General features: G+C 48.2%; 1 protein-coding gene across 1 annotated transcript in view; it reads right to left on the bottom strand.

The window, feature by feature from the left end:
• Window positions 1–8,306: 8,306 nt before the first annotated feature.
• Window positions 8,307–27,859, bottom strand: part of LOC149353277 (serine/threonine-protein phosphatase 1 regulatory subunit 10-like) — a 90,142-nt gene continuing 70,589 nt past the window's right edge. The window contains exons 6-10 of the mRNA XM_089582447.1: window positions 25,907–26,153; window positions 25,467–25,542; window positions 23,404–23,848; window positions 12,079–12,348; window positions 8,307–10,124 (exon numbers count right to left, since the gene is read on the bottom strand). Of these exons, the coding sequence (XP_089438573.1) occupies window positions 10,003–10,124; window positions 12,079–12,348; window positions 23,404–23,848; window positions 25,467–25,542; window positions 25,907–26,153 (1,160 nt within the window). The 3' untranslated portion in view covers window positions 8,307–10,002. The remainder of the gene's footprint in view (window positions 10,125–12,078; window positions 12,349–23,403; window positions 23,849–25,466; window positions 25,543–25,906; window positions 26,154–27,859) is intronic.

Consider the following 27,859-nt stretch of genomic DNA (forward strand, 5'->3'; position numbering starts at 1 on the left):
CCCAAATGGGTGTATTATCAAGTGAGTGAAAATTTTCCCTGAATTTCGTCCAATCTGGGATACGGGCTTGTGTTCTGGGACGCTTGAGGGGGCGTGTGCGTAGTGTAGTGGTCGCTACCGAGGGTCTCCTCGGTGTTGAGCCAGTCTGCGTGTCGTATGTTGCGAGTGAAGGTTAAGTCCAGACACGTATCCCGTGCCGCAGAATTCCCTAGCCGTGTTGGGTCCAAGAAGGAAGACGCTGCCGAGAACGAAAAGTCATCCGCGTGGCCGCTCGCTGTACACTCTTGCAAGGCAGAGTGCTATACGCAACAGCTGCGTTACACGTGGGATGTGCTTCACGCCGAGAGCCGCGGTCTCGCATGCGTAATTAGACGAACTGGGACGAAATTTTATGCGAAGCATATTACAATAGGTAACCCAAGCCCTTCGTGACGGTTACACGCCGTGCACACCACGTGACACAATGACGTCACGACAGATGAGAGACGGGGCTCCAACTCGTGCCGTCGCTGCGGTTGCACGCCGTGCACACCACGTGGTATGGTGACGTCACACCACGTGACACAATGACGTCGCGACAGATGAGAGACGGGGCTCCAACTTGTGCCGTCGCTGCGGTTGCACGCCGTGTGAATCACGTGGTATGGTGACGTCACACTCCCGCGCATTTCGAACGCGCGTTCACACTCGGTGTAGGTGAAACACTCGCTCCACCGGGCAGGCGGACGCGGCTTCCATGGCAATCCAGGCGCTCACCCAACGCGCGTCTCGGGGTTAGTCGGAGTTCCGCTGTAGCCATGCCGTTGTCTTCCCCCACGACGAAGGCTTCTAGTGGTTGTATTAAAATGACCAAGTATTCAACCAAGGAAAGCCATGTATTACCAAGCCTAGCCATCAATATGCTTCGCATCTGACTAGGCTTATTAACCTTAGCTATGCCTCAGCCATTTTTAACGTGCGTATCTCATGGTGCAGGCGTACGTGCTACTAAAATTCTACAAAATGGAATAGCCCTGAAAAGCAAATACCTCCAAGTTCTCAATACAAATATGTATGCTTACATCAGGCAATAAAAAGTTTATTAATGATTTTTAGCTAATTACTGAACATATGCGGACAATTATAACCACAATTTGTGCCTGCCTGGCCGCATTACCAAGGAGCAAAAGCGGAATTAGCGTAAGGCGTTTTGCATGTTTTGAAAAGATCAGGAAAGTCTAACTTTCAACATCCTGTATAATTGGTTTACTTATGACACTGCCTTACTGACAACCTGTCTCATATAAAAAGCTAGATGTATGATCGCTTTCAGCAACGCCTTAGCAGCAGAGCTGGCATGCAAGCAGATCGGGTCAGCCGCGCTGTCGGCGGCCCGCGGCTGTGAACACAAAACTTAACTCAGCACAGGTCAGCCGTCATGAATGATTCATTTTTGGCATTCCCTTAACACAACTGCTTATTATTTACGAGAACAAGAAAGTTTAGACCAGTTTTCTGACGATGGCGCAAGAGATGCGCCGAAGCTCGAGATATTTTAAAGGGTCTCTGAAAAGGGTGTTGAAGTTGGCTATAAGATGCTTCCATTATAAAGAGTACAGGCCCCCGAGCGTTCATGCCGCGTACAACACCTCAAAAGCGAGCAGATAATTTACAATACAATTTTAAGAACTCCCGCTTCCGCGCCTCGGGGCGACCAGCGGTGCCGAGCTTTCGCCCAAATCCGCGCGCATTGCGTCACGTAGCGCTCTTTACGTGGGCAGCGGAATGCCATCATTGGTTCGCCGCGCCAGCGCCGCCGACGCCAAACCAGTTTAGGAGGCGTTGGCTCCGCCGCCTGGGGAATTCCCACGCGCGTCGGCGGTCGGCGGAGGGGCCGAGTGCGTGGAGCCGGCCAACACCCTAGCTGTTGAGCAGGCGGACCGACATTTCAGCGTGCAAAAAGTGACGAGAGGAGAGGGAAAGGCGCGAAGATGCAGAAATTCAAATTTTGACTACAAATAACTCAGCTTCCACAAAACGCATCAAAAAAAATTTGCTGGAGGATGACGCTGCGTCCTTTAGCATTCTAGGCATATCGCATCTTTGTTGAGATCCCCTTTCCCAGCCCCTTTAATGTGGCTTTATGGAAACGTGCATATTGCAACAACATTCTTCCATGAAATCGACTTCCTGTGAGTGGTAAGCGCCGGAGGTCATTGTGAGTGCCATCAGTCTTCGTGACTCTCTTGTGGCTACAGTTTGCTGCCAAGATTGCTAACTGGGCACAAGTGCTGCCATCAGACGGCGCCGTCGGACGGCGCTCTGGACACTGCTTTGCAAATATTTGCAAATGTCGCTTCGCTCCGGATCACCGTGTCACTTCGTTCGCTGCAGCGCCCAGAATGGTGGCGAACCGTGTGACAAACCGCAAATAAATTCGGTAATCGTGGTTAGACTGCCCATGTGACTAGGTACGTATTGGTCTTTGACGCGGAACTCGTGCCGACGGTAAGGTGAGTGAGAAATGTTTTTATTGCGTAAGCAATATTACGACAGGTTTCAGCCCGTCGCGTCAGGGCGGCCGCGAGGCACGTTTGACCTTGAAGGGCGGCGCGAGGCGCGGCGCACTACAGCTGTAGTGCGCTTTATAAACGGTGGCTGTAGCTGCGCCGCTGCCGAGTGGAGGCGCTGCCCTCGCCGCGCTCTCTATTTTCTACAGGAAATCTACCGAGATAATGAAGTTGAAATTACATGGGAAGGGAAATAAAGTACCACAACTGTGGGGGTGCACAAAGGATTAAGGCAAGGTTGTCCTCTATCACCGCTGCTGTTCATGCTTTACGTGATAAATATGGAAAGAAGGCTAGAAGAAAGTAATCTGGGTTATAATCTGTAGTACAGATTAGGCGGAAATGTAGTTGAGCAGCGACTCCCGGGTTTAATGTATGCGGACGATATTGTACTGTTAGCAGATAGCCAGGAAGATTTACAAACTTTGGTTAATTGCTGTGGAGACGAAGGAGACGCTCTAGGATTCAGTTTTAGCGCAACTAAATCAGGTGTGATGATTTTTAACGATACAATTGATCAGGGGCTTACAATACAAGGACACGAAATACCCAAAGTGGCCGAATACAAATACCTCGGGATATGGCTAAACGAAGGGCAGATATACACGGAAAAGCATGAACAGGCTCTTAGGGCAAAAGGACGAAGAGACGCCGGGATAATGAAACATAGGGCATTATGGGGGTATAACAAATATGAAGTACTAAGAGGTATTTGGAAAGGAATAATGGTGCCGGGACTTACTTTCGGCAATGCGGTTCTGTGCTTAAGGGCAGAAGTTCAATCGAGATTAGACGTAAATCAGAGAGCTGTTGGAAGATTAGCACTAGGTGCCCACGGCAAAACCACAAACGAGGCAGTACAAGGGGATATGGGCTGGGCATCGTTCGAAGCACGGGAAGCTAAGAGTAAAATACTATATGAAGAACGCCTGAGGAAATTGGACGATAACAGATGGGCAGCTAATTTATACAGAATATTTATACAGAAAGAACGTTGACTCACAGTGGCGGGAAAGAACTAGAAAACTAACCAGTAAGTATGCCGTTCATGAGGACGGAGAAAGAAAGAGCATTAAAAGACAGGTTAAAAACGCGGAAGCTAAAAATTGGATGAATTCAATGGAAAAGAAACATAGTGTAGAACTATATCGATTTTGGAAAAGGCAGATCAGGAAAGAATTTTTCTATGATAACTCAAGAGGCAGTGCCCTACTTTTTGAAGCTAGATCAGGGTGTCTTAGAACGCGCAGCTACAAAAAGAAATTTAACGAAGAAGATGACACATGTGCAGTGTGTGGTAGATCTGTGGCAACAATTGAACACCTCATAATCAAATGTGATGGTATACATCCGGATGTCGATGCAGGCACAGTCACTCTTTCTGAGGCCCTAGGGTTTAAAGATAACAATGATCATGTAAATAAATCTGCAGTGGAAGTCAGCAAAAAGCGATTGGAGGATTGGTGGCTGAAAAGCAGAGATGTGGCATAAGGTTAGAATTGTAGGAAACCGTAGGCAAAGGTGATGGCGAATCTTAATGAGAATTGCCAACACAGTAAACAAAAAATTAATAAAGAAAAGCTGAGCATGGTGGCAATTGCCACCACCCCGTTTCAAAGGTGGCGCTCCTATCCATCCATCCATCCCCGCCAGCTGCGGAGTGTGGAGAGGAGGCTAGAGAACGGGGAGGGGGGTATAAAATGCGTTCGCTCGCTTGCCGGCTCCGTCGTTATGCCGCCTGATAAACAGAATGGGAGGCTACGTCGGCTTGACGAAGCCAGGAAACAACAACGGGCTTCGGAGACAGAACGCTTCGGAGAACGTGAACAGCGCCTTGCTAAGCGACGCGCTCAAGACGCTGCTAGACGGCCGCACCGCGCCCCTATCGAAACCGAATCGTCTACAACCGGTGATGACCCCGAATGGAACGCTATGTATGGTTACGCAACCTACCAGGTTTAACCAAAGCTAAACCCCAGCATTTTTTTTTGCCCAACTACTCTGCATTTCAAACAGTTTATGCTGATCACGCGGGCGAGTGCCTTCAATTACGCTGTTCCTGAAGAGGCGCGCACGCTTCGTGGCCTGCCGGCTGCGCGGTTCGTGGCACTCTTGCTTTTTCTGACAGTGGCAAGGTGTGAAACGGTTAGTTTTTAGTTTTTGCCAAACTACACTGCATTTCAAGCAACCTACCTGCACGCCAACATATCTGCTCGCGCACGCCGGTCGGAGCGCACATAGCGAAGTGCGAGCCCATGCCTTGTGCGCTTTGCCTAGCGGTTAGTTTTGCATGTTTGCGCGTTGAGTTTTGCCGGGACGCGAATTTTTCATGGCCTCCAACAATGCGCAACTTCTTTCGAGTGATATTTGTTGACGGTCGGTAAACTATACTTCTGCGTCGAAGAATCGGTGGACTTCGTGCGTAGGCGCGCCGCCGCTCAGGCGCCTTGCACGTGAACACCACATGTGGAATTCGTGCGAAGGCGCGCCGCTGCTGCAGACCCTGATGTCACAGGCTAGCACATGAATACCACATGTACACTTCGTGCCAGGCGCGCCGGTGCTACTTCCGTTATGTACTCGGTTTAGGAGGCCGTGACGTAACTGCCTAGCTCGTGAACACCGCATGTCGACTTATTCCTAGGCGATCCTTTGGTCATGTACGTCGCGCCCTATCACGTAAACGCCGCTTTTAGGCTCCTCGGCGAGCCCAAAGTCGTCATGTGACTAAAGTTTGGTTGACCTTGACGTCCCCGGCTTGACCTTGACCTGTCCAATTGCTTGACTATGGGTCTGACCATTGACCATCCACCGGTTCTCCAAATTATAAACTGAAGGTTTGACCTTGGCTGAGCCTTGAAGGTAATCGGCAACGCACGGCGATCTCAGCCCGAGACCTCCAGTAGTGAAGCTACCGCTTCGAAAGAGCAAACTCACAGGACAATTCTAAAAGCTCGAAAACCAGGAGCTGGCGTGCCGAAAATTGTATTCTGCGCCTATGAAGTCATGCAAGTTGCACCTGCGCATTTGTTCTCACTGCTCCAACACACCGTGAGCGACTGGTGGGGAGCCCGGGTTGTAGCCGTCATGGTGCCAAACATTTGTCGAACAAAACGCACAGTTGGCCATGGAATGGGATTTACAGCTTTTGGGGGGCAGATAATGACGTTGGGGAAAGGAGCAGTGCTTGTAAATAGTTGGGAATTATCTTGTAGTATTGTATAGTGCTTCAATGTTCCTCATGCGAAGTTCGTAAAAGCACGTTTTCTTTGTTTGTAATTTCGCCACTTTCGCCTGTTCGCACAGTTTTTGTGTAAGGTTTACCAGAATGACACCTCCTCGTAATTTACATTTTTCAGCTCACGGTGCCCGGTGGTGGCGACAGCCACTGCTGTAAGTAACAATGGACGCACAAGAAGCGCGGAATGAGCAATGTGCCAAATGTCGAAGGCTACTGTATCGGTTTGGGGTTTATATGCAGCAAAATAAATGTTGATTTCACGAAGCACCTGGTGTCTTTTCTGGATTGGCACTGTTTGACGAAAGCCGTGGCGCAGCTACGTTGATGGTCGGTCAAGTGCGCCCGGAATGTAATTTTTCATCTTTCTGGACCGAAAGTAATTAGATAAGAATAGGAGACCATACTGAACAGAAATAATGCGCCATGGGGGCGCGGCAGGTCGCAGCGCATGCTAGCATTCAAGCTGCGCGCGCCTGAAACCGAAACCGGAAGTTTTTGCTCAGCCGCTTGGTGTGCTATAGTCAACTGGGCCGCCGGCCCGTATCCCTTTCTGTACGTGTAACGGTTGAAGTACTTGCCAGAATAGACCACAATTACTCCGCTTCGTCTGCAGCATGCTTTTGCATGGATGGACGGATGTATGGACAACGCTGAACCCTTTAAATCGGCGGCGACTCATGCCAGCCGTGAATCGTAAAGTTTCACTCTTGCCTTTTCTTATTTAGCCACCTAGTCTGATAACATTCACTTCGTTATTTCTATCCGTTTAAAGTCTTTTCTTTCTTCCACTGCCCTTAAACCACAATGCTTTGAATAAATCAGCGCCGTTGCTTTTAACTGGGTGAAGCTCTTTGCAGAAAAGTATAAAGTGTTCAGCCGTTTCCTCCTCCTCACCACGCGCACCGCATAACGCATCTCATTGGTACTCCAGTCCTGTCCTCGAATCGAACGAAGCTTCCCCTAGAATTAACGCAAATATTTGCTTCGGCAATTAAACGTTAATGCATCACGAGTGAGTGAAGAAACTTTATTTCCGCCAGAAGAAGACCCGTGCCCCTCCGGGTCCGCACGCAGGCGTCCGGGGAGGGGCAGCGTCGCAGCTGGAAGACTAGCAACGGTATAGTCGCGCAGCTTCTGCTGCCAGGCGGGTAGCGTATCGTTGTATGCTAAGGTCGGCACTTCTGAGTATGGTCTCCCATTCCTCTGCATTATTGATTCTGCCATATCCTGGGGCACTGGGGCATCTCCATAGTATGTGTTCGAGTGTAGCGATATGCCCGCAGAACTCGCACACCTCCGCATCCTCCCTCGTGTCACCTCCTGTCCAGCTCCTCCAGAGCGGGGATGCGAAGTTTCTAGCTTGGAGTCTTCTCCAGTCGTAGGCCTCAGCCGAGCTAAGCGATCTATCCGGAGGAGGATAGATCCTTTTGTTCTTTTTCTGAATGTCTGTGATGCTATTAAAGGTATTGGTTTCCTCTTTAGTGATTAGTGACACTGGTGGCGTCATCTGGTGCCTATCCGAGGAACAATGGTTTATCATTCAGGTTATCTGTCAATAACTTTTGTTCGCTATTGTTCCATCGACATCAAAACCAGTTTGAATTTTTTCCCTTTGAAGCTGCAAGGGAGGCACACAAAGCCCCATGTCACATTAGTACATGATGGAGCAGCCGATTGAAACTCCCAAGTGATTAAATTTCTCACCATGTCCTGTCATTTGCCATTTGCGTATAGTGCACTTCCCCAGCTCGGAATATTCAAAAGGTGACAAGCAATGGCCTTAGGTTGTTTTCCAAGCCAATCATAGGCTAGAGCTATGTGCAGTGAAAGATCACTGGATGCAACCTTAACCATTCCAAAGTCGTTTTCAAATATTACAGACCATTATGGTAAAGAATGTAATAAGTACCAGAGAGAATGAGAAAGTAGCATTATATTTGCATCTTCCTTTCCAGAGTCCACATTTCATGAACTGCACACCAACAAAATAAAGAACTGTTTAGTTGTCACTGCCCTTTGTACTGCATGATGTATGCATAAAGTATTCACAAAGCGTTGAATATCTTCACACTCGACACTATTTTAGCCCTATTCGTGCAGCACTCAATACCATTCGCGTTCCTAGTACTAGAATACATGGTTACCCCAGCAAACAACACACGGCTGTGGCCAACGAAGCAGTTCCCTTCTGAGGAAACTTTATCAACTGGATGCTAGACACATTTATGGCTAATGCCATCGAACCATTCCTGCCTTTAGCTGCAGATCCAAGATACCTTGTACCCTACATATCCAGTGCACTGCATTGCTTTTTACGAGCAGTTTCTGCACCCAATGATGCCACGTTTTTGCTTCAGTCTCTCTTTTTCCATGCTACTCCCCTCTCCTGTAACTGCCGACAGACGTTCAGATGCCAGTCTTGCGGTGGTAGTCATGGGGGGGGGGGTCCGCACATTTTGTGTTTCTGCCTTCTTTTTAACTTCTTTTCACCAATAGAAAGCAGACATACACAAAGCTTATATGCACCTTCTCTTATTAGGACAGCTGCTTCCTACATAGTTTAATGCAAAACAAAGTTCCAGTTGCCAAATCGCTGCGGATGATGCATGTGACCAGCAACAGCATTTTCAAGATTACGCACACAAACAAATGGCAGGGAAGGACTATCGGAGAACTGCAGTCGCTGAGGGTGCTGCAGCAGTTTCAAGTGACACTGCCAGGGCAGGGTCCACACCTGACAGCAGAGTTGTGTGACTGGCATGATAAAGTGCACTGCACGAAGTTCCAGCACTTTGAAAGCCTTGAATGAGACACACATGCCAGAAGAAGCTATACCAAAATAAACATCCTTTTTAATTATAGCTGTACCAAATCCACTATAATAGCAAATAACAAAAACACAAACATATACAGATGTATCAATATAAATATATTTATTTGTATATAACTATCCCTCATGTACAGCAGATGACGCTTTCATGTCAGATGACAACCTTTATTTGCAACACAGGCATACACAAGCAACAACTGCATCAGAAGAAGCATGCAGAGCAAAACAAGTCAATTTTCAGTCTCTCATGGTCACATGCACACCAATCACACAACACGATTTTCACATTTCATCAACGAAGGCATGTCCTACATAACAATTCTTATCATGGAAGCTAGGTTAGTGTCTTTCATACTCACACAAAATTCACAGTCCTTCAATGATTGAAAGCACTAGGGCATGCAACAGAAATGCACATTATACTCCCGCTAAGATGAACAGAGCTAAGCCAGATCACTGGATATGATGAAAAATGCGAGAATGCTTGGCTGGCTTTCCCAGACACAATGTAAATAAAATCAACTCAAAGAAACCGTATTGCTCCTCAGTATCCGCACAGCACAGCACCCGCACTCTAAAAACAAGAAAATGCACAAAACAAGCACAGCTTAACAAGAAAATGCAGGTAGGAGCAGTGCTTAAATGGTTGGAGTACAGAGTGGCCTGAATACTGAATATTCAGGTGATGTAGCACTGCAGCATGCACCTTCATTGCTGCCCAAGGTGAACGTGACAGGTGATCATGCACACACAGAGCAGATATATGACCCGGTCAGACCTTAGTGCCTCCTGTGCCAGCCAGAAAGGCACATAGCTCATGGAGCTAGTAAAAGGTACACTGAGGAAAGAGCAAGAGAGAGAGACATCAACAAAAGAAGGAAAACAACAGCAATGATGGTCATGCAATTGAAGTATGTGCTGCATGGCTAGCCAGTGGGGCACACTGATAGTGCTTGGAGCTGGAGAAAAAGAGAAAGATCCATGCTCACACTCTATTTGATGACACTGTTGATTAGGTGAACGTCTGACAAGATGGACAAGTTTTCATGGTCCCTTCAAGTTCATCTCAAAGGGAGTCTACTGTAACCAATAAATAGACAGACTCAATTCTTTCACTCATGGCAATGTTTGTGACCATTATGTACAATATAATGGAAATAGTTATTTACACAGCAATTTGAACAATATGACAGTCTTTGGCCCATAAACTGCTCCATCATTGCAGTGGTGGACCGTTGACACCAGGATGTAAAAATGAGCAGCCTGCACATGACAGTCTTTGGCCCATAAACTGCTCCATCATTGCAGCGGTGGACCGTTGACACCAGGATGTAAAAATGAACAGCCTGCACATGACAGTCTTTGGCCCATAAACTGCTCCATCATTGCAGCGGTGGACCGTTGACACCAGGATGTAAAAATGAGCAGCCTGCACCAAACCGGCATGGTGAGGTCATGTAGTGCGTGCAGGGGATGCGAGGTGGTTGGTTTCTCATTAGGGAGCCTGAAAAACAAGAAACATTCATGGTTAATAACTTGATCTAGGACAGGGGCATTAGCCTTGGCTTTACATTGATGACAGCAGCCAACAATACAGCGGCAGTTGGAGGGTGTATATAATTTTAAGCCCAACTACATCAAGAGTGCTATTCAAAACACTCCCTAACCAGGCAAGGTTATAGCTGAAGAAACGTCACTACTATAATAATGTACCTTGAAGGAACAGCATGAGATACTCATACAATGTGTTCCATCAGCTTCTGCTGCTCAGGCTAGGCCATGGATTAAGAAAGGAATGCCAACCCTGGCTTGCTGCAATGCATTTGGCAGGTACGGGTGATTTTGTTACCCGAACGCAAAGTGTGCGCCCGGTGCTCCGCACTGTGCTGTGCTCTCTCCTTCTGCTCCCCTTTGCTTCCAACGCAGCTTTGTACACGGCCTTTTGTTGTCCTTCTTTCATAAATAACCCCCTGAACATAAATAACTACAACTCCTTCCATTTTCTCTTACCACCAGCAATCAAATACCTCATCGCAATGACACTTTCTTTGCTAGCAACTGCCGCGGAGGCTCAGTGGTTATGGCGCACGGCTGCTGACCCGTAAAATGCGGGTTCGATCCTGGCCGCAGCGGTCGAAATTCAATGGAGGCGAAATTCTAGAGGCCCGTGTACTATGCGATGTGATTGCACACCAAAGAATCCCAAGTGGTTGAAATTTCCGGAGCCCTTCACTACGTACGTCCCTCGTAGCCTGAGTTGTTTTGGGACGTTAAACCCTCATAAACCATGAAATCTTCTCACTGCATAAACCAAGTACAAATTACAGCAAACAAACAGTTCAATCCTCTGCAACCACTCACTGGAATTTATTACCAGTTACTATTTAACAATTACTAAACATTTATATGTGCTCTCCGTCAGTTTTTACATCCACCCTAACCATCATTTGCATGGTATGTCTGTCCAGTATTATTATATATATCGTTAACAGTATCTATATGCTATTCATTGTGCAATTATATGCGTTTGATGGCTCTCTACCAAATTAAAGTGCACGCATTCTTTATTCACAGGCTATACTGAGCACCAAGTACTGATTTTAATTATTGTACAATTTTTTTGCAACGGCACACTTTATATCTTTTACTTTTATAGGACGTGCCCACCACAGTCCCCGACTTTTAGACCTTCTTCTGTGTAATGAATTATGCAACCTGTACTTCGCTAACATGCAATAAACTCTGCTCTGATGCGCAACCTAATGATGCTGCCAAGAAACAAAATGCTGTGGTGACCAGCGGCCAGTAGAGCGCCACGAAGGAGACGAGAAATGTGATGCATGCCATGGTGCAGGCGTGTGCTTGCATAATAAAGGAAAGAAAGCGTCCCGCACCATGGATCCCAGAACCGCCAGAGTGGTGGGAGCGTTCTACCAGTGCCAAAGCTAAATCCGAGTGCCACCTATCAGATGCTCCACTAAGATTTCTCCGATGTAGCAAAACTGATCCCCTCTAACAAACAGAGTAGGCATACTTATCTTACTCTGTGGGCTAGGCAAACTACACTACACAGCTGACATACACCGCTACACAAATGCACAGCTGATAAAAATGGCCAGCTCACATACATTTGCCCATTTTTAAAAGAGAGAATGTGCACCATCAACAGAAATACTGAACAAAACAATTTCCCCAAAATTTCCATTTTATTTATTTATTTATTTATTTTGACATGAGGAGCTGTACAGGACACCTGAAGGCTTAGTGGTACCTGCTGCTGGCCGTGGCCATAGTGCACGTCCACTTACTGTAAGCAGAGCATCGGGTTTGGTTTGTTTGGTTTATGGCGTCTAATGTCCCAAAGCAAATCAGGTTATAAACACAGCATCTGTCAGATGAAGTGCATGACAGCTACACCACCACAAAGGCTGATTCACATGTCAATGGGTAGCACTTACTCCACCCATGGGGTGGTCCTCCACGTGGCATGTCCATCATGTGCTGGCCACCTCCACCAGCTCCCATGGGTGGCCCTGGCATTCCCATAGGCGGACCCATGCCTGGGTGGTGCCCTCGGCCATAGTAGTCCGCTCCATCCGGGGGAATGCCAGGGTGCATCATTCCCCAGTCTCCTGCACCGGACCCTGCACCGTGGGGGTGCATGGGACCACCACTCCCCATTGGGAAGCCTCCACCCATGGGCATCGGAGGGCCCATCATGCCGATGCCTAGAAAGAGAAACACATACGCGGCAATGTTACCTCCACATAAAGCGCTTTTGTGCATCACTTTTCAAAAGAACCCTGCACGACATGGCAGTGGTCATGGCAAAAAATTAAATGAAAGTGAAAAAGCTAGACACTACACTATGGATGAACTCAAGTTCAATGGTCCTGCTTTGCATAATAACGATAATCAGCCACGGCAACACGGAACATGGTGAAATCAAGAAAGGCCAAGAGATGAGCACTACTTCAATACACATGATGTTGCACTTAAACGATACAAGACAGAAGCTGGAACTAGTGCATTCAGTAGACTCTAATAATTCGGACTTGCACAATGTTTCAGACTTCTGCTACCTTTCAGATATTCACAGCCATTATTTCAGACATGGTGTAGTTGAAAATTTTGATTTTTCAGACTTAATAGATGCCAGCAAGGCTCTGTGCAAACTGAAAATTCAATAAATCAAACATAGATGCGAGTGAGCATTGCTGCCACAACCAGGTGACTCTTTACTAACTTGGAAGGTGTCATTTAGATTCAAACAGAATCATCAGAAGGTTTGCCTAGGCTAGGCTTGGCAGTTTTTGCACTTGACTCTTTCCACTTGAGTTAAAGGTACGCCTAATTGTGTGCGAGCATGGGCATGATGGCACAGATGACGGGACTGTGTTAAAGACTGAGGCAGCGCCTGCTACTGTTCAGACGATGCTACCAATGCTGCTGCCAAGGTAAGGGTGGGATGGGGAAGGTAATGAAGAGTGGGGGAGGGGGTAGTTGAGAAAGTCTCCCTCCTCTTGGCCTCTGCGACCATCACTGCCTATGGAAAAGGACAAGGAAAGAGAGTCGCTACAGTATTGTTTCACTCTGGAGCTCCTCTCAATGCATTAAAACTGTCCGATCAAAATTTGGATGTGTATGTGAGGAAAAACCATATGTGGATATAAAGCTTAAACGGCAATGAGTCAGAATTTCGTATTAAACTAAGGATCTGGCGCATAGCTGTGTATTTATTACAGTACTAAAATTCTTCGCCTATCTGTCCTTGCCTCGCACGGCATACATCGGTTGGCAAGAGGCGCGCCATGAAGCGTGCCAGCACAGAATTGGCTCACGGCACTGTTCATGCATGGCGTGACACGCAGCGACTTCTCACATTTTGGTACCAGTGACGTGAGGTGTAGAGCGACTACAAATACAAGCGGACACGACGAAAAGCATGACTCTGGCTCTAATAATATTATTGCTTACAAGCGGATAATAGTAGATGGTGAAATTCACTATCTTTCAAGCCAATTTTCCCCAGCAATGTGACTTCTTTATTTTCACGCATTTTTTGGGAATGTGATTATTTGGACAATTTCCGAAAAATCAGTCAGTGACTGTATGTACGCCCCGTGCATTGGTTGTAGGGGTGCCACTGGACGCCTACTAGCGGTGACCGCTGCAAAAGGGTTGGGGCGCTTTTGCCAGTTTCCGTATCGCCGTGCATGTGATTACCGCTTCTGCGGGTGAGTTCTCACTATTTCTGCGCCGCAAGCATTCAAAAAAAGGAACAGTGGACATGTGTCCAACGTCTCAGCTATGTGAGCCGTAACATTCGGTGTAGGCATAATATGCTTGCCACATACAAGTATTTTAAACCCCACCCAGGATGTGGAGCTGATCATGAACGCATCGCATTTTTTATTTGAAATTAGCATCCACGTCCACGCATTGCGTTTGAATAAAAAATGACACAGGTTCCATTTGTTTTTTGACGCTTGCCTCACATGCCTGACAAAGCAGGCAGTGACAGAAGCACACGTGAAAAGCGCTTTGGCGGCAGGCTTGTACAAAGTAACACGCTGAATGCATATCTACAATGATTTTACTGCCCAGACTGAATTAAAAAGTTAGTGGCGTGTTGTTGGACTAGAGAGGAGCATCTATTGTTGCTGTTAGCATGACAGATGTTTGAAGCAGAGTTGGTCTCATGTGACTGCTTCCGTATGCATTGTGCTCTCTCATATCGCACATTCAAGGTTTGTGGCCAAACATAGTGCAAAATGAGCACTTCAACACGGCTGTGGTGTTATAAGCCCCAGCTATCAAATGCCAACTGAAATCAGTTCGGAAATCCGTTGTGAAAGGGATCGTCTCGGTCTGCTCACAGTAGCGCTCAAAGAGTGTCCTATACTGACCTAGCTTTTGCGCAATGTCTCAACACGTGTAGTTAAGTATCACAAGCTGAACTTGGTTCCAACACTGAAGAAGCACTACACTGCATCAAGTTATTGTCAAGGTCTTAAACCTGCATGCTCAATGGAATTGTTTCGTTCACTGTAATTCAAGCTAGCACGTGAAAATTAGCCCAGGTATGGTCCAAAATCAGCTTTTTAAATGGGCATTTTTTTATTGGGAGGTACCGGAGTTTATTCTTAATGCTGCATTTATTCCTTGCAAAGCAGAGAGAAAAAATAAGACCGGATCAAATGCACATCAGCTGTTGTGCACTGTGTCGACTTGACATATGAAAAGACCCTCTTCCAAGAAGTTAGTGGAATTCTGTGACGAGCCTTGGTATTTATTTATTTATTCATTGACAGCTTTTGTCAAACGATTTTGGAGTAAACTGTCCAGCTACGCCAAGCTACTCCACATGCTCAGCAATGGCAGTCACTGCACTGCACCTGTTCATGCGGGCGCTCAGGAAGCTTACAGAAACGTATACCCGGGCACTTTTTGTAGCTGTCTGAACACTCCACTGCCTACCAATTGTTATTTTTTTTACACAGCTCAGATCTGTGTGGCAAAGGCTCTTATTGATCACGATTAGCATTTACCACACAGACTCAACTGAACGTAACTGTGACGACAGCGGGCGTTGGCTGGCCCAGTAATGTTTTGCATTGCAAACAACAGGCGGAGCAACTGTGACATTGCTCTAGCTGTATACAATGATTTCATGACTACTAAAAACTACTGAAACTCTGACATTCTTGACATGCATGAAAGCACTGGATGAGAATTGGTTACATTAGGTTAGCAGTGCCACGCCAGCTAAAAATTTTGCCTTTCTATAATCTAATCTGCTTTACTCAGTGTAATTCGTTATCATGATGATGACAAAAAGGCAAGTTCTTCTACAACACATTACTGCCCTTAAGGCACCGCAAGAGTTTGTATTGAGGAATGCGCGTAAGTTGAGTGGTGAACTGCTCAGCTTATCATTGAATCCAGCTTAGCAGTTAACCCTGAATCACATCTGCATACGCGTGCCGCAGGTAACACCCCCCCCCCCCCCAAACACATAAACAGTTGCGCCACATTATTATGACCCCCATTATATTGCCGCGTCTACAACAATAGCCGCTCGGCGGCTGTTCGGCACGCAGCTCGTGCGCCACGCGGTTCGCTGCTGAAGAAGACGAAACTGGACGTTCCATCCTGGCCGTCGCGGTGTGCGTTCGCATCTTCTCGGTGTTGGCGTTCCTCTGCCGTCTAGACGCGGCGCTACCTGTACCAACTGCTACGTGACACTGGTGGAGGTTGCGGGCTCGACGTCCCATGTCCAACACCTCTTCAGACAGCCGCTCATCGAGTCCCGACCAGCTACCCCTTGTCTGCACGCCCGTTCACCGCAGCAGCCGCCGCCTCCTGGGACTGGTCCCAGAGTTTGGTCTGCTCCCAAAAGAGGCACGCACTCATCGAACTGGAGAGCATACCACCATGGCGCAGGCTAGCGCTTCACACTTGACGCTACAGCAACCCCGCGTGCCAGCCAGCCAGCTTCCATGGCGTCACTTTCGAAGACGTTGAAGACTGGCTTGACCAGTTTGAGCGGGTTGCCGAATATAACCAATGGAGCCCTGCGCAGAAGCTGCGAAACGTGTATTTCGCCCTGGAAGACGGAGCCAAGATTTGGTTCGAGAACAGGGAGGCCGATCTCCAAAGCTGGGATACCTTCCGTCAGCAGGTCCGGGACACCTTTGCTAGCACGGACCGCCGGGATCGTGCGCGGCGCCTCCTGGACGCTCGCGTACAAAAGCCCGCTGAGAGCGTTGCCATGTTCGCCGAGGACGTGACCCGTCTTTGTCGGCGCGCTGACCCAGATATGGCGGAATCCACGAAGCTCCGCCACCTGATGCAAGGTGTGAAGGACCAACTCTTCGCATGGTTTGGTCCGAAATCCCCCGCAGACGGTAGCCGACTTCATCAAAGAGGCGACCGCCATTGAGCGGGCCTTGCATCAGCGCTGCCGCCGAAATGACTCCTTGTGCGGCGAGCCAAGCGCCAGTGCGGCTTCTTTGAGCTTATCCAGGGACAATTCGTCGCTGCGTGAGCTCATACGCGCGGTGGTCCGTGAAGAGTTGCAGAAACTGACCCTTGCCTCACCTGATCCGACGGCTGCGGCTCTTACCGAGGTTGTGCGCGGCGAGATTCGGCAAGCATTTTCACCGCCTCCCCCAGTCATGCCAGAGCCACGCCCCTTGAGCTACGCCGCGGCTCTCCGCTCCGAGTTGCCACCTGTGCAACGCTTGCCTTACAACCCGCCGCCGCCAACCGCTCCGCCACCGTCATTCTACCAGCGGCCTCAGCGAGGACCTGCCATGCGTCCACCGGCCCGGAAGGCGGCTGTTTGGCGCACTTCTGATCAGCAGCCGCTCTGTTACCATTGCGGGGAAGCCGACCACCTGTATCGCCGTTGCCCCTACCGTGAAATCGGCCTCCGGGGTTTCCCACGTGACGCTCCTTGTCCCCGTTTCGGTGAGCGACCCCACGAAATAGAGGAGTACCTTGCTGCCCATGACACCACCTCTAACCGCCGACCCCTATCTCCGTCTCCCGCACGCATCACGTCGCCCGGCCGCCAGGCTTTCTCAGATGGACTGCGGGGCCGGTCTCCAAGCCCGCGCCGGGGAAACTGAAAGCGGCGACCTCAGGGGGGAAGGTTGCTGACAGCGGATATAACGAAGACCCTCGAACGCCGCCGGAGCGCGATGCCGAGATCCCGATGCCGCCGCAGCCCGATTCTGTGAACCCGAGTTTCCCTGACACCGATGCAGTTAGCGCCGACCTCCGCATTCACGTTGACGGGCACCCAGTGACTGCTTTAGTCGATACAGGCGCGGACTTTTCGATAATAAGCAAGCACCTCGCGGATCGCCTCAGCAAGGTAAAGACAGCCTGGGATGGACCTCAAATTCGTACTGCTGGCGGTCACCTCATGACGCCTGTCGGAAGATGCACTGCTCGAGTCACCATTGCCAATTCTGCTTTTGTTGGCACTTTTGTTGTTCTGCCGCACTGCTGCAAAGACCTGATCCTCGGAATGGACTTCTTGCGTGAGCATGGTGCCATCATAAACCTTCCTGATCGTCTGGTAACATTTTCGACCCCTGGAACGATTTCAGCCGACACCGAACCACGCAGAGTGGCCCTGCGCATAATCGACGCCGATGTGACCGTGCCTCCGCGATCATGTGCCCTCGTTACCGTCATTTGTGACGACCGGTGCAGTGCTGACGGCGTAGCAGAACAGAACACTGCGCTTGTGCTCTCTCATGGGGTCTGCATCGCCAGAGGTATCGTCACGCTACGGAACGGCCTGGCAGATGTCCTTCCAACGAATTTCGGGACCGAACGGCAACACATCGCCAAGGGCACTGCGGTCGCATACTTCGAGGGCATCGCCGAAATTAACGACTGCCTTGCCCTCCAGAGCGAAACGTCCAATTCTTGCACACCTCAGCTGATCCTCGACGTGAACCCAGGATTACCCCCAGCCGATAGGGAGAGCCTAGTCGGCGTACTGCATCAGTTCCAAGACTGTTTCTGGTCTACGTCGGCAGTCAAACAGACGCCTCTCGCTAAGCACCGCATCATTACAGACTACAGTACCCGACCAATTCGGCAAAACCCATACCGTGTCTCACTGCGGGAGCGTGAAGCCATAGCTGAACAAGTCAAAGAGATGCTGCAGGATGGTGTTATTCAGCCGTCGAGGAGCCCGTGGGCTTCGCCTGTGGTTTTGGTTAAGAAGAAGGATGGTAGACTGCGATTTTCGTTGACTACCGGAAGCTTAACCAGGTTACCAAGAAAGACGTCTACCCGTTACCACGCATTGACGACTCTCTTGACCGGTTGCGGCACGCGCGCTACTTTTCTTCGCTGGACTTAAAAAGTGGTTACTGGCAGATCGAAGTTGACGAGCGGGATCGCGAGAAGACAGCGTTCGTGACGCGGGATGGCCTTTATGAGTTCAAGGTCCTTCCTTTCGGTTTGTGTTCAGCTCCGGCAACATTTCAGAGAATGATGGACGCTGTTTTGTCGGGCCTGAAATGGCAGACGTGCTTGGTATACCTGGACGACGTTGTTGTATTTTCACCAACGTTCGAAGAACACCTCCAGCGCCTCTTGACCGTGCTACAGGCTATACGATCTGCCGGCCTGACGTTGAAGCCCGAGAAATGCCACTTTGGTTATGAGGAGCTCCTTTTCCTGGGCCATGTCGTCAGCCATCGTGGAGTCCGGCCGGATCCTGCTAAAACAGCTGCCGTCGCCAACTTTCCCACTCCTTCGGACAAGAAAACGGTCCGGCGTTTTTTGGGCCTTTGCGCGTATTACCGGTGGTTCATTGCCAACTTTTCCCGACTTGCTGCACCGTAGACGCATCTTACAAGAGAGGACGTCCCATTCACGTGGACAGAACAGCAGCAGCAGGCATTTGATGAATTACGGCGACGCTTGCAAACCACGCCTGTCCTTGGTCATTTCGATTCTCGTGCGGAGACTCTCGTCCACACAGATGCCAGCAACGTGGGTCTCGGTGCTGTACTCGTCTAGTGGCAGGACGGCACTGAGCGCGTAATAGCATACGCCAGCCGCACTCTGTCTCGTGCTGAATCTAATTATTCCACGACCGAAAAAGAATGCCTTGCCGTGGTATGGGCTGTGACAAAATTTCGACCTTACCTGTACGGCCGACATTTTCAAGTTGTAACCGACCACCACTCTCTCTGCTGGTTGACGAACTTACGGGATCCCTCTGGCCGCCTTGCGCGTTGGAGCTTACGCCTTCAGGAGTTTGACATGTCCGTCGTGTATAAATCAGGGCGCCAGCACAACGATGCCGACTGCTTGTCCAGATATCCAGTCGAGGCTGCGCGCGACGACGACGAACCGGACTTCCCTCTCATCGCAGCCGTAGACGCAGCGACTATTTCCAGTCAGCAACGTGAGGACCCGGCGCTGAAACCTCTCATCGACTTCCTGGAAGCACGTACCGAGGAGGTTCGCCAGCCCTTCGTAAGAACCCAGTCCTCCTTTTGTCTGCGCAACAATGTGCTGTACAAAGCCAACTTTTCTCCAACCGGAAGCGACTACCTCCTCGTCGTTCCAGCGAATCTCCGTGAAGAAATCTTGCAAGCGTGTCACGACGAGCCCACCGCAGGTCACCTCGGCTACGCCCGCACTCTGGCTCGGATCAAAAAGAGCTATTACTGGCCTAAGCTTGCGGCGACTGTACGACACTATGTGCGCACGTGCCGCAATTGTCAACGACGAAAAACACCCCATGTCAAGCCAGCTGGACTTTTACATCCCGTTCAAGTGCCCAGACTCCCGTTTGAGCAAGCTGGCATGGACCTTCTCGGTCCTTTTCCAACTTCATCTTCGGGAAACCGGTGGATTATCGTCGCCACTGATTACCTTACGCGCTACGCTGAAACCAAGGCCCTCCAGCGCGGCACAGCAGCCGAGGCTGCGAAATTTTTCGTGGAACGCATCGTCCTCCGGCATGGCGCTCCAGCACTAATTATCACGGATCGAGGCACCGCTTTCACTGCCAAACTCTTGGAATCCCTCATGCGGCTGAGTGGCACTACTCACAGGAAAACAACCGCCTACCATCCCCAGACGAATGGCCTGACCGAGCGCCTCAACAAAACTCTCGTCGACATGCTGTCCATGTATGTTGACGTTGAGCATCGATCTTGGGACGATATCCTGCCATATATTACTTTCGCGTATAACACGGCTCAACAGGAAACCACGCGGAGGACGCCCTTCTGTCTGTTGTACGGCCGCGAAGTGTCGACAATGTTGGAAGCAATGCTGCCCCATGATGGCCGCGACCCCGACGTTGGCGCCGAGGAGTTCACGCTTCGCGCAGAAGAAGCTCGACAACTTGCAAGAGTGCGCATCCTGAACCAACAAGACCGTGACGCCCGACGTTACAACCGCCGCCACAGACTGATGACGTTCGCCCCGGACGACAAAGTGTGGGTATGGACCCCCATTCGACGCCGTTGCCTTTCCGAAAAACTGCTCAAGCAGTATTTCGGCCCCTACCGAGTTCTACGTCAGCTAAGCGACGTAACCTATGAAGTTCTCCCTGATGGGGCTTCCCGGACTACTCGCCGTCAGCAGAGACCAGAGATTGTTCATGTAGTGCGGATAAGCCCTATTTTTCGCGAGACATTCAGTGACTAAGTGCTGTGCGTTACTCTGTTTTTTTTTTCTTTCTCCCTATTTTCTTGTTAAAGCATCGGGCCGATGCTCTTTCCGAGAGGGAGGGTAATGCCGCGTCTACAACAATAGCCGCTCGGCGGCTGTTCGGCACGCAGCTCGTGCGCCACGCGGTTCGCTGCTGAAGAAGACGAAACTGGACGTTCCATCCTGGCCGTCGCGGTGTGCGTTCGCATCTTCTCGGTGTTGGCGTTCCTCTGCCGTCTAGACGCGGCGCTACCTGTACCAACTGCTACGTGACAATATGGACGACTCAAATTACAGGTAGTTTTCTGGAAAACAAACTTTGTAAATGTACTTGCGCCTCATTAATATGGAAACTTGCAATTTGAACAATGAATAAAGTGAAAATACACACAGCCCACTGAAGGCCATATATTTTTATCGTATATGAATACGGTCAGCGACATGAAAAACACCTCAACTGCCATAACCAGATATTTCTGTCCTTGCAGCCTGAGCACAGCACATCTGCCCAGGACAGTGTGACAGCCCCAATATCGCAGTGATGATATATATATTTTTGTTGTTCTGTAGTTTCAATGCTTCCCAAGGCGCCCAATTAATACCCCTCAGGATAATTAACTTCAAGTCTTAATTATAAAATCTTCAGGGAACATGCATTTCCATTAGCGGGTTTTGAAGCTGCGATTTCGGAAGCGGGATAGATCTTTTTTCAGTTTTTGAAGTGGCAAACACGAATTCTACGATAGGCAGGATGATATTTACCCTTACTGAACCTCTTGATATCAGGAAAAACCAATGGCATGCACTTAAGCATTGCTACCTGTAGCAAAATTTTTTAAAGGCTCTCAACAAAAATATTACACATCACACAACATGTTACGCAAGTGCTCAAGATCTTGTTTTATATTAACTGACATATATTTGGAATCAGCGTGCAAAAATACATGCTTCCTCTAAATTTCATATTTGTGACTACAATAACTAATATTTCTGGTCTAAGAAATTCGAACCTTCTTAACAAAGCTTTCTGATAAAATGTATTTTTTTCTTTACAGTTAGTTATTATGCACAGTTCACTTTCTGAACAGTTTTTCTTGTAAATAAGTGCCCATATTAATGCGGCACGACTGTACACATTCACTGGCACGAGTTGCGAGAATAACTGGTTTTATTGGTACTTTCCTGGTTCAAGAAGGCATACCATGTCTACTCACCTATTTTGCGCACTTTTTTTTCTTTAAATTAGGGCTTCAAAAAGGAGTTTATTGAAGGGCTTTAACAGCAACGTCCCGCGGCGCTCAAGCTATGAATTTTACCGCCGTTACGCCGAAGAATGTCCGGTCCCTGCCGCATCGTTAAAGTTGGCGACAAATTTGGAACGCTCGCAGCACCAGATTCCGCCAGCTTACCGCAATAGTGCCGCCCGCGAGCGCGGCGGACGACGGCGCTCTGTACTCTCTAGTCGTCGCTAGGCCTAACTTGTTTCGTATCGAAACCACAGTGGACGGCGCTTTTGAACTGACCAACGCTATAATGAATGCTCTACTTATGGCGCTGCCTTACTGACAACCTAATTGTTTCGTATTAAAAGAAATATAGTATGCGATCGATTTCAGCGACGCCTTAGCAGCGGAGCTGGCGTGCAAGCAGATCGGGTCACTCGCGCTGTAACCGCGGCAGCTGCTACGCGGCTGCGAACGTAAAACTAGCTTTTATTGCAGTTATTACTCCTACCAGCAACTCGGTACAGGCCAGCGATCCTCAATTAGGATTCATTTTTGACATTCCCGTATCCCAGCGCTTATTATTTACGAGAACAATAAAGTTTAGCCGGATCGCCGCGTCACTTCGTTGCACCGCAACCCAAAACGGTTGCGTGCCTTGCGACAACGGCGAACCGTTATTCGAGATTACCGCAGATAAGTTTGGTATCCGCAATTACACATAACCGCATTTAGACTGCCCGTGTGACTGCAGTTCAGCCAACAGGGGGCTGCCGCTGCAATGCTGATAGAGCAAGATGGTCATCTGCACGTGCCATCTGTCAGACAGATAGCAAGTACGATCATCGTCGGCTAGACTCGACATCGTCGACAAATTGCAGCGTCAAGTTCTGGGTGCGATCATTACGCGGGGAATAAAAAATATCGAATTTTGCCAACAAAATTCGGGGGTGCGATCATTACGCGAGTGCGACCATTACGCGAGTAAATACGGTATATACTGTATATTGCCGTCCATGCGTAGACCTCCATTTGTACATGCTGAACTAAAAGTAAGCTAACGACAAAGAGTGCAAAGTACCACAAAGTGCTTGTGTTTAGCATACGCAAGCGTGAATACATAGACAGTGTCTATTTGATTTTTCTAAAAAGATGTGCATATGCCACGAGCAGACGGCAAGCAACTGAAGAGGTGCGGAGGAGCCTTTTTCTCATTAGCTGAGGAGGTCTTTAGCTTCCACAGTGTTCCAAGGAAACTTAAGGGACGAAGTGTGCAGAGTCTGAGGGAGGGGGCTGCATGTTTACTTTTGTGTTATACAAGTTTACTTTGCTACTTCAACCTGACTGAAAGCTCACCAGGATTCTGCATGGCGTTTGGGTGCATAAATGGTGGCCCATTGGGGTACCCTCCAATAGGCATAGCTCCAGCAGGCCCTGGCTGCATGTGCATCCCGCCCTGCCCACCATCTGGGCCCATCAAAGGCATCATGCCCATGGCCTGCTGTTGCTGCATGTCGGGTGCCATCTGGCCGCCTGGACCCGCATGGTGCAGAGGCGCATAGTATTGCAGGAGACCACCCTGCTGCGGCACAGGACCACCAGGCGGGAATTGGCCTGGCAACAGGCCACCCTGGAGCTGCGGCGGCTGCTGCGGCACTCCTTGGTGTGGAGAGCCACCCCCTGGAGGCTGCTGGCCCTTGGAGGCTATAGAGAGCTCCAGATTCGACAAAATGGGTGGCAGGCTGCTGGTTTTCGGAAGCTCCATGTGCGAGTAGTCCAGTGTCCCTCCAGGGCTGTTCTCCTGCACAGTACACACCCCCCTAATCAGCAATACGTACGCCTTCCAAACTACAACTAAGGCCAGGGCCACATGCGAAAATCATTTGCAAACATGACACTTAGGTGCAGTTAGCGCACATCACTACACAAGAATATGAAATGAAACGCTGTTGTGCAGGCCCACTTTCCAGGGTTATGCGGTTATTTAAATGTAAATTAAATTCCTTTCTTGCACATAACATTTGCCATCAAACTAAGCTTCAAATTAAGGTGTCGCTGCAAGCTGTCGCTGCAACATACAATTATACTTCAAGTGATGACAATGACTAGACATGATGCAATTTGATAACTATATATTGCCAGCAACATTTGTTTGCACCATCTAAGTTGCCATTTGTAGTTCTGCATAATATAACTATCATTCCTGTCTAAAATCACTGAATTTTTGACACTACTTTCAACGTGGGACTAAGAGGTGAACATCAAACAGAGAGGTGAATATCCAGCTATGAAACTAGAGAAGCAAATACTGCCGAACCTTGCCAAAAGATACTCAAACAATACTCATTTCAACAACACTTCCACTCCAACAAAACACTTTTGAGGTCTGCAAAACAAATATCCTTTATCAGTTACAAAGCAGAAATCACAGAAACAGTGCACCCCATATTTGTATATATAAAAAAAAGAACAGATTTGCAATATTCTCGCTTGTTTTGATCCGGAATGACAACTGAGTAGCCACCTGGAGCTACCTATGATATGAATGATACCTTTGCTTGATGGCAGTGACAACTGCAACGACTGCAATTCTGCTGCATTTTATGAATGAAGTCAGGTCTGCTCTGCAGAACGTATGTTGGTACCAGTGCCACACTGACTGACTGCAAGCAAACCGCTGAGTAATGCCTACAAAGATGTGGATTCAGGCAAAGACGATGCCCAAGAACCATGAGCTCGACCGGCTGCACTGCACACTCTTGAGGCATTCACACTGACAAAATTGGCACTCATGATCACACTTTGCAGCAGATGCTTAAAAAAATGCCCAAAGTCTGCTCCTTGAAGGTGAAGCCTGTCCTCAGTGAAGAGACGACCTTACTCCCTAAGGTGTGCTGTGTGTATGGGAACCATATGCGTTTGCGCTGCAGTAGAAGATGCCAGTGCTGCCCCGTTTTTGGCTTCAAGTTCAAGTTGCAGTTCAGGTTGCACTATCTGGTTGGTGAAGAGGCAACACACTGATGACAGCGGTGAGCTGCTGGCAGCAGCTTTCAGTGCATTGCTCACAGAATGCGTGAGCCTCATAATCATGCAAGTGCGCTGCTTTTAACAAAAGTGATGAATACTGTCTTACCTTTGCTACTTTCTTGGGTTCAACCTGCCCTTGTTTTCTGTCAATCATACAGTGCAATTCTCAAACAAACTTTTCCGCGTGTAACCTAAATTCTATAGTGGTGGGATTAAACTGTCAATTAATGTGGGCTCACAACATGTACCTACTTGCCACTCTGTAAATAAGGATGCATACATCTGCAGGAAAGTATAAACGCAAGTCACTCCTATAGATATCCATTGGGTGCAAAAGGTGTGCCCATAAGAGATATAAAAATGTAGTGCAGAAAAGACATGTGATGACTCACATCTTCAAGTGGGATAATCTTAGGCTCCTGTGAAGAAAGCTGTTCAGGGTCAGCTTCATATAAAGACTCTCGAATCCTGCAGGAAATTGACAGAAATAAATACTATATCTCCCCAGCAATACACATATATGAGGCAGAGTAATAATGACCGTTATTCCTCCCTACACCACCAACACAGGTTCCAAGCCAACTTTAATGAGACTGATAATCACACCCCAACATGCGAACGCCAGCAGACTCTCCGCAGAGCCAAGAGGAAAAACGAAAATATCTAGCAACACACGAACAAAGCATAGCCGGCATTTTAGCTCCTGCTTAACGTTTAATACTAATAAAAAAGTAAACAAGAACTTTAAAACTATAAAACTGCTTTCTACTGCAGGACTTATGGGATTTTTCACACAAAAAAGGAACGTTCAATGCCACTTTAATACACTTACATTTCTAGTGAGGAGAATATTTCCTGCAAAGTCTTCCGTTTCCGAAGGTTTCGTATTTTTTTTTCACGGCTGTTTGCACCAGGTTCAGCCAGAGGTTCAGGTAGGATCAGCCGCCGAGGCGTTCGAAATGGAATTGCCTCTTCCATTCGATCACCCATTAGCCTACGAGCTGTCTCAACTGCTTGCCTCTCATGTTTCATCTCCAGTGTCTTCATGTCACCAAAGTTGTGCAGGTTGTTCACATTAACTGCAGAAGAGACAGAGAGGAAAAAAATGATCCACTTCGTGACCAAGCTCTGCACGCCTAACTTTCAGCAAATACTAGCCAATACTTGGTTAAACTTCGGATTTTGCATCCTAACACTAAGCTGGAGAGCTGTATTTTCTTTCTCAGAACATTAACTGGTACTCACAATTGTGTAACTGCCTGCTTGTACAGCACACCTTAAGAGCATTTTCGTTATGCGCAGAGGCTCGAACTGTGCGTCGTCACTAACTGCACTGAAACGTGAAGCGTGCCAAACTTCCTCAGTAAGCCATACACAAACTAATAAAAAGTTTTAGAATAAGGTGATCCGATCGCTTGGGAGCCTAGAGGAATAGTGGGTTGGCCATGTGCATGTACAGTACCCAAATGATGTTTAGCAATGATGTTTAGGTTAGCAGCAGCTGGCACTAACCAAAAACCGACAAAACAGCAAACCCTGCTAACGCTGCAGAGGGTCTGGCAATACTCCAGTGTCCGTAGAAGCGGACCTCCACTCACTTCATCACCAACCTGTCATTGCTGCTTCAATGTGTCTAATGTTAGCCTGTGTCTTACAAAGCTTTCTGCTTGTCTCAAATACAAGCAACACAAAATTCCAGCAATAAAATGCCACAAATTCTAAGACTGCTCTTAAATTTGGACTGCTGCTAGGTTAACAAGTGTGTATTGCTCAGCCACCATATAGATACATCAACAAGTGCAGAATAGCAAACAGGCTGATGCTTCTGGCTCAAAAAAGAGGGTCAGATTCCCAAATTTCCCGAAAATCCATTTTTTGTTTGGCTGACGTAAATAAAATCATAAATAAAATAAAATTTGCGTGTCTTACAATTCAGCACTTCACATTTCAGCCTCAACTGTGCTGGCCCCCTCTCATGAGTATATACTACAAGGCTGCCAGTTGCAGTGCAAATAGGGGGCCTTGTATGGTCTCCTACACTAAAGCTGTCTCCTGCACAGTTTTGCATTAGTAATCCGCACAGTCACATAACCAGCCTGGTAACTTTACATGGCTGCAGCAACCAAAAGGGACAAGCTTGTGGGAGTAGATCAGAAACCACCTTTCCAGCTCTGTATACCACTAAGCTTCCCAGTCAATCAGAGTGCCTTGTATGATGCAACAAGAGTGCACCACCTAATCTTGCCCCAACATTCGTGTGATAATGATGTTTTCTCATTAGTAGCATTTGATTAACAATACTGTGCATCACTGGAAAAGTGACTGCATTATATTTTCTATGGGCATTCTTCACAAACTATGAAACAACTCTTGTGATTCCAGACTGCATAAGTTGTACTGTGTGGCACCTTTGGTGTGATGCAGAAATATTGTGTTTGCAACAAGTATATGCTGGTAAGGCATGCGTCCTCAAGTCCACATAGCACTCCGATATGTGGGTGCTAACTGAGGGCTGAAGTCTTATATAATTCGTACAATGTGCTCTTCATCACTGCCGCTGATGCCGACCAATATTTTCTTTAAACTGCAGAGGTTTATCATTGCATGTAACAGCATTGCATACAGCAGGGCCTTAGACAGAAATCACAGCAAACATCAATGCATGCTTGCTTGCTGCTAGTTGCCAACATCGCTCATGACATCTGTGACTTGCCATAATAAATGCACTTCACCAGAGCAAACATACTTTCAAACCTCAGTTCTCACAGCCACTACAGTGGCAAAG

Source organism: Amblyomma mixtum, chromosome 3, assembly GCF_055824585.1.
Source record: "Amblyomma mixtum isolate Tamu chromosome 3, ASM5582458v1, whole genome shotgun sequence".
NCBI lineage: Eukaryota > Metazoa > Arthropoda > Arachnida > Ixodida > Ixodidae > Amblyomma > Amblyomma mixtum.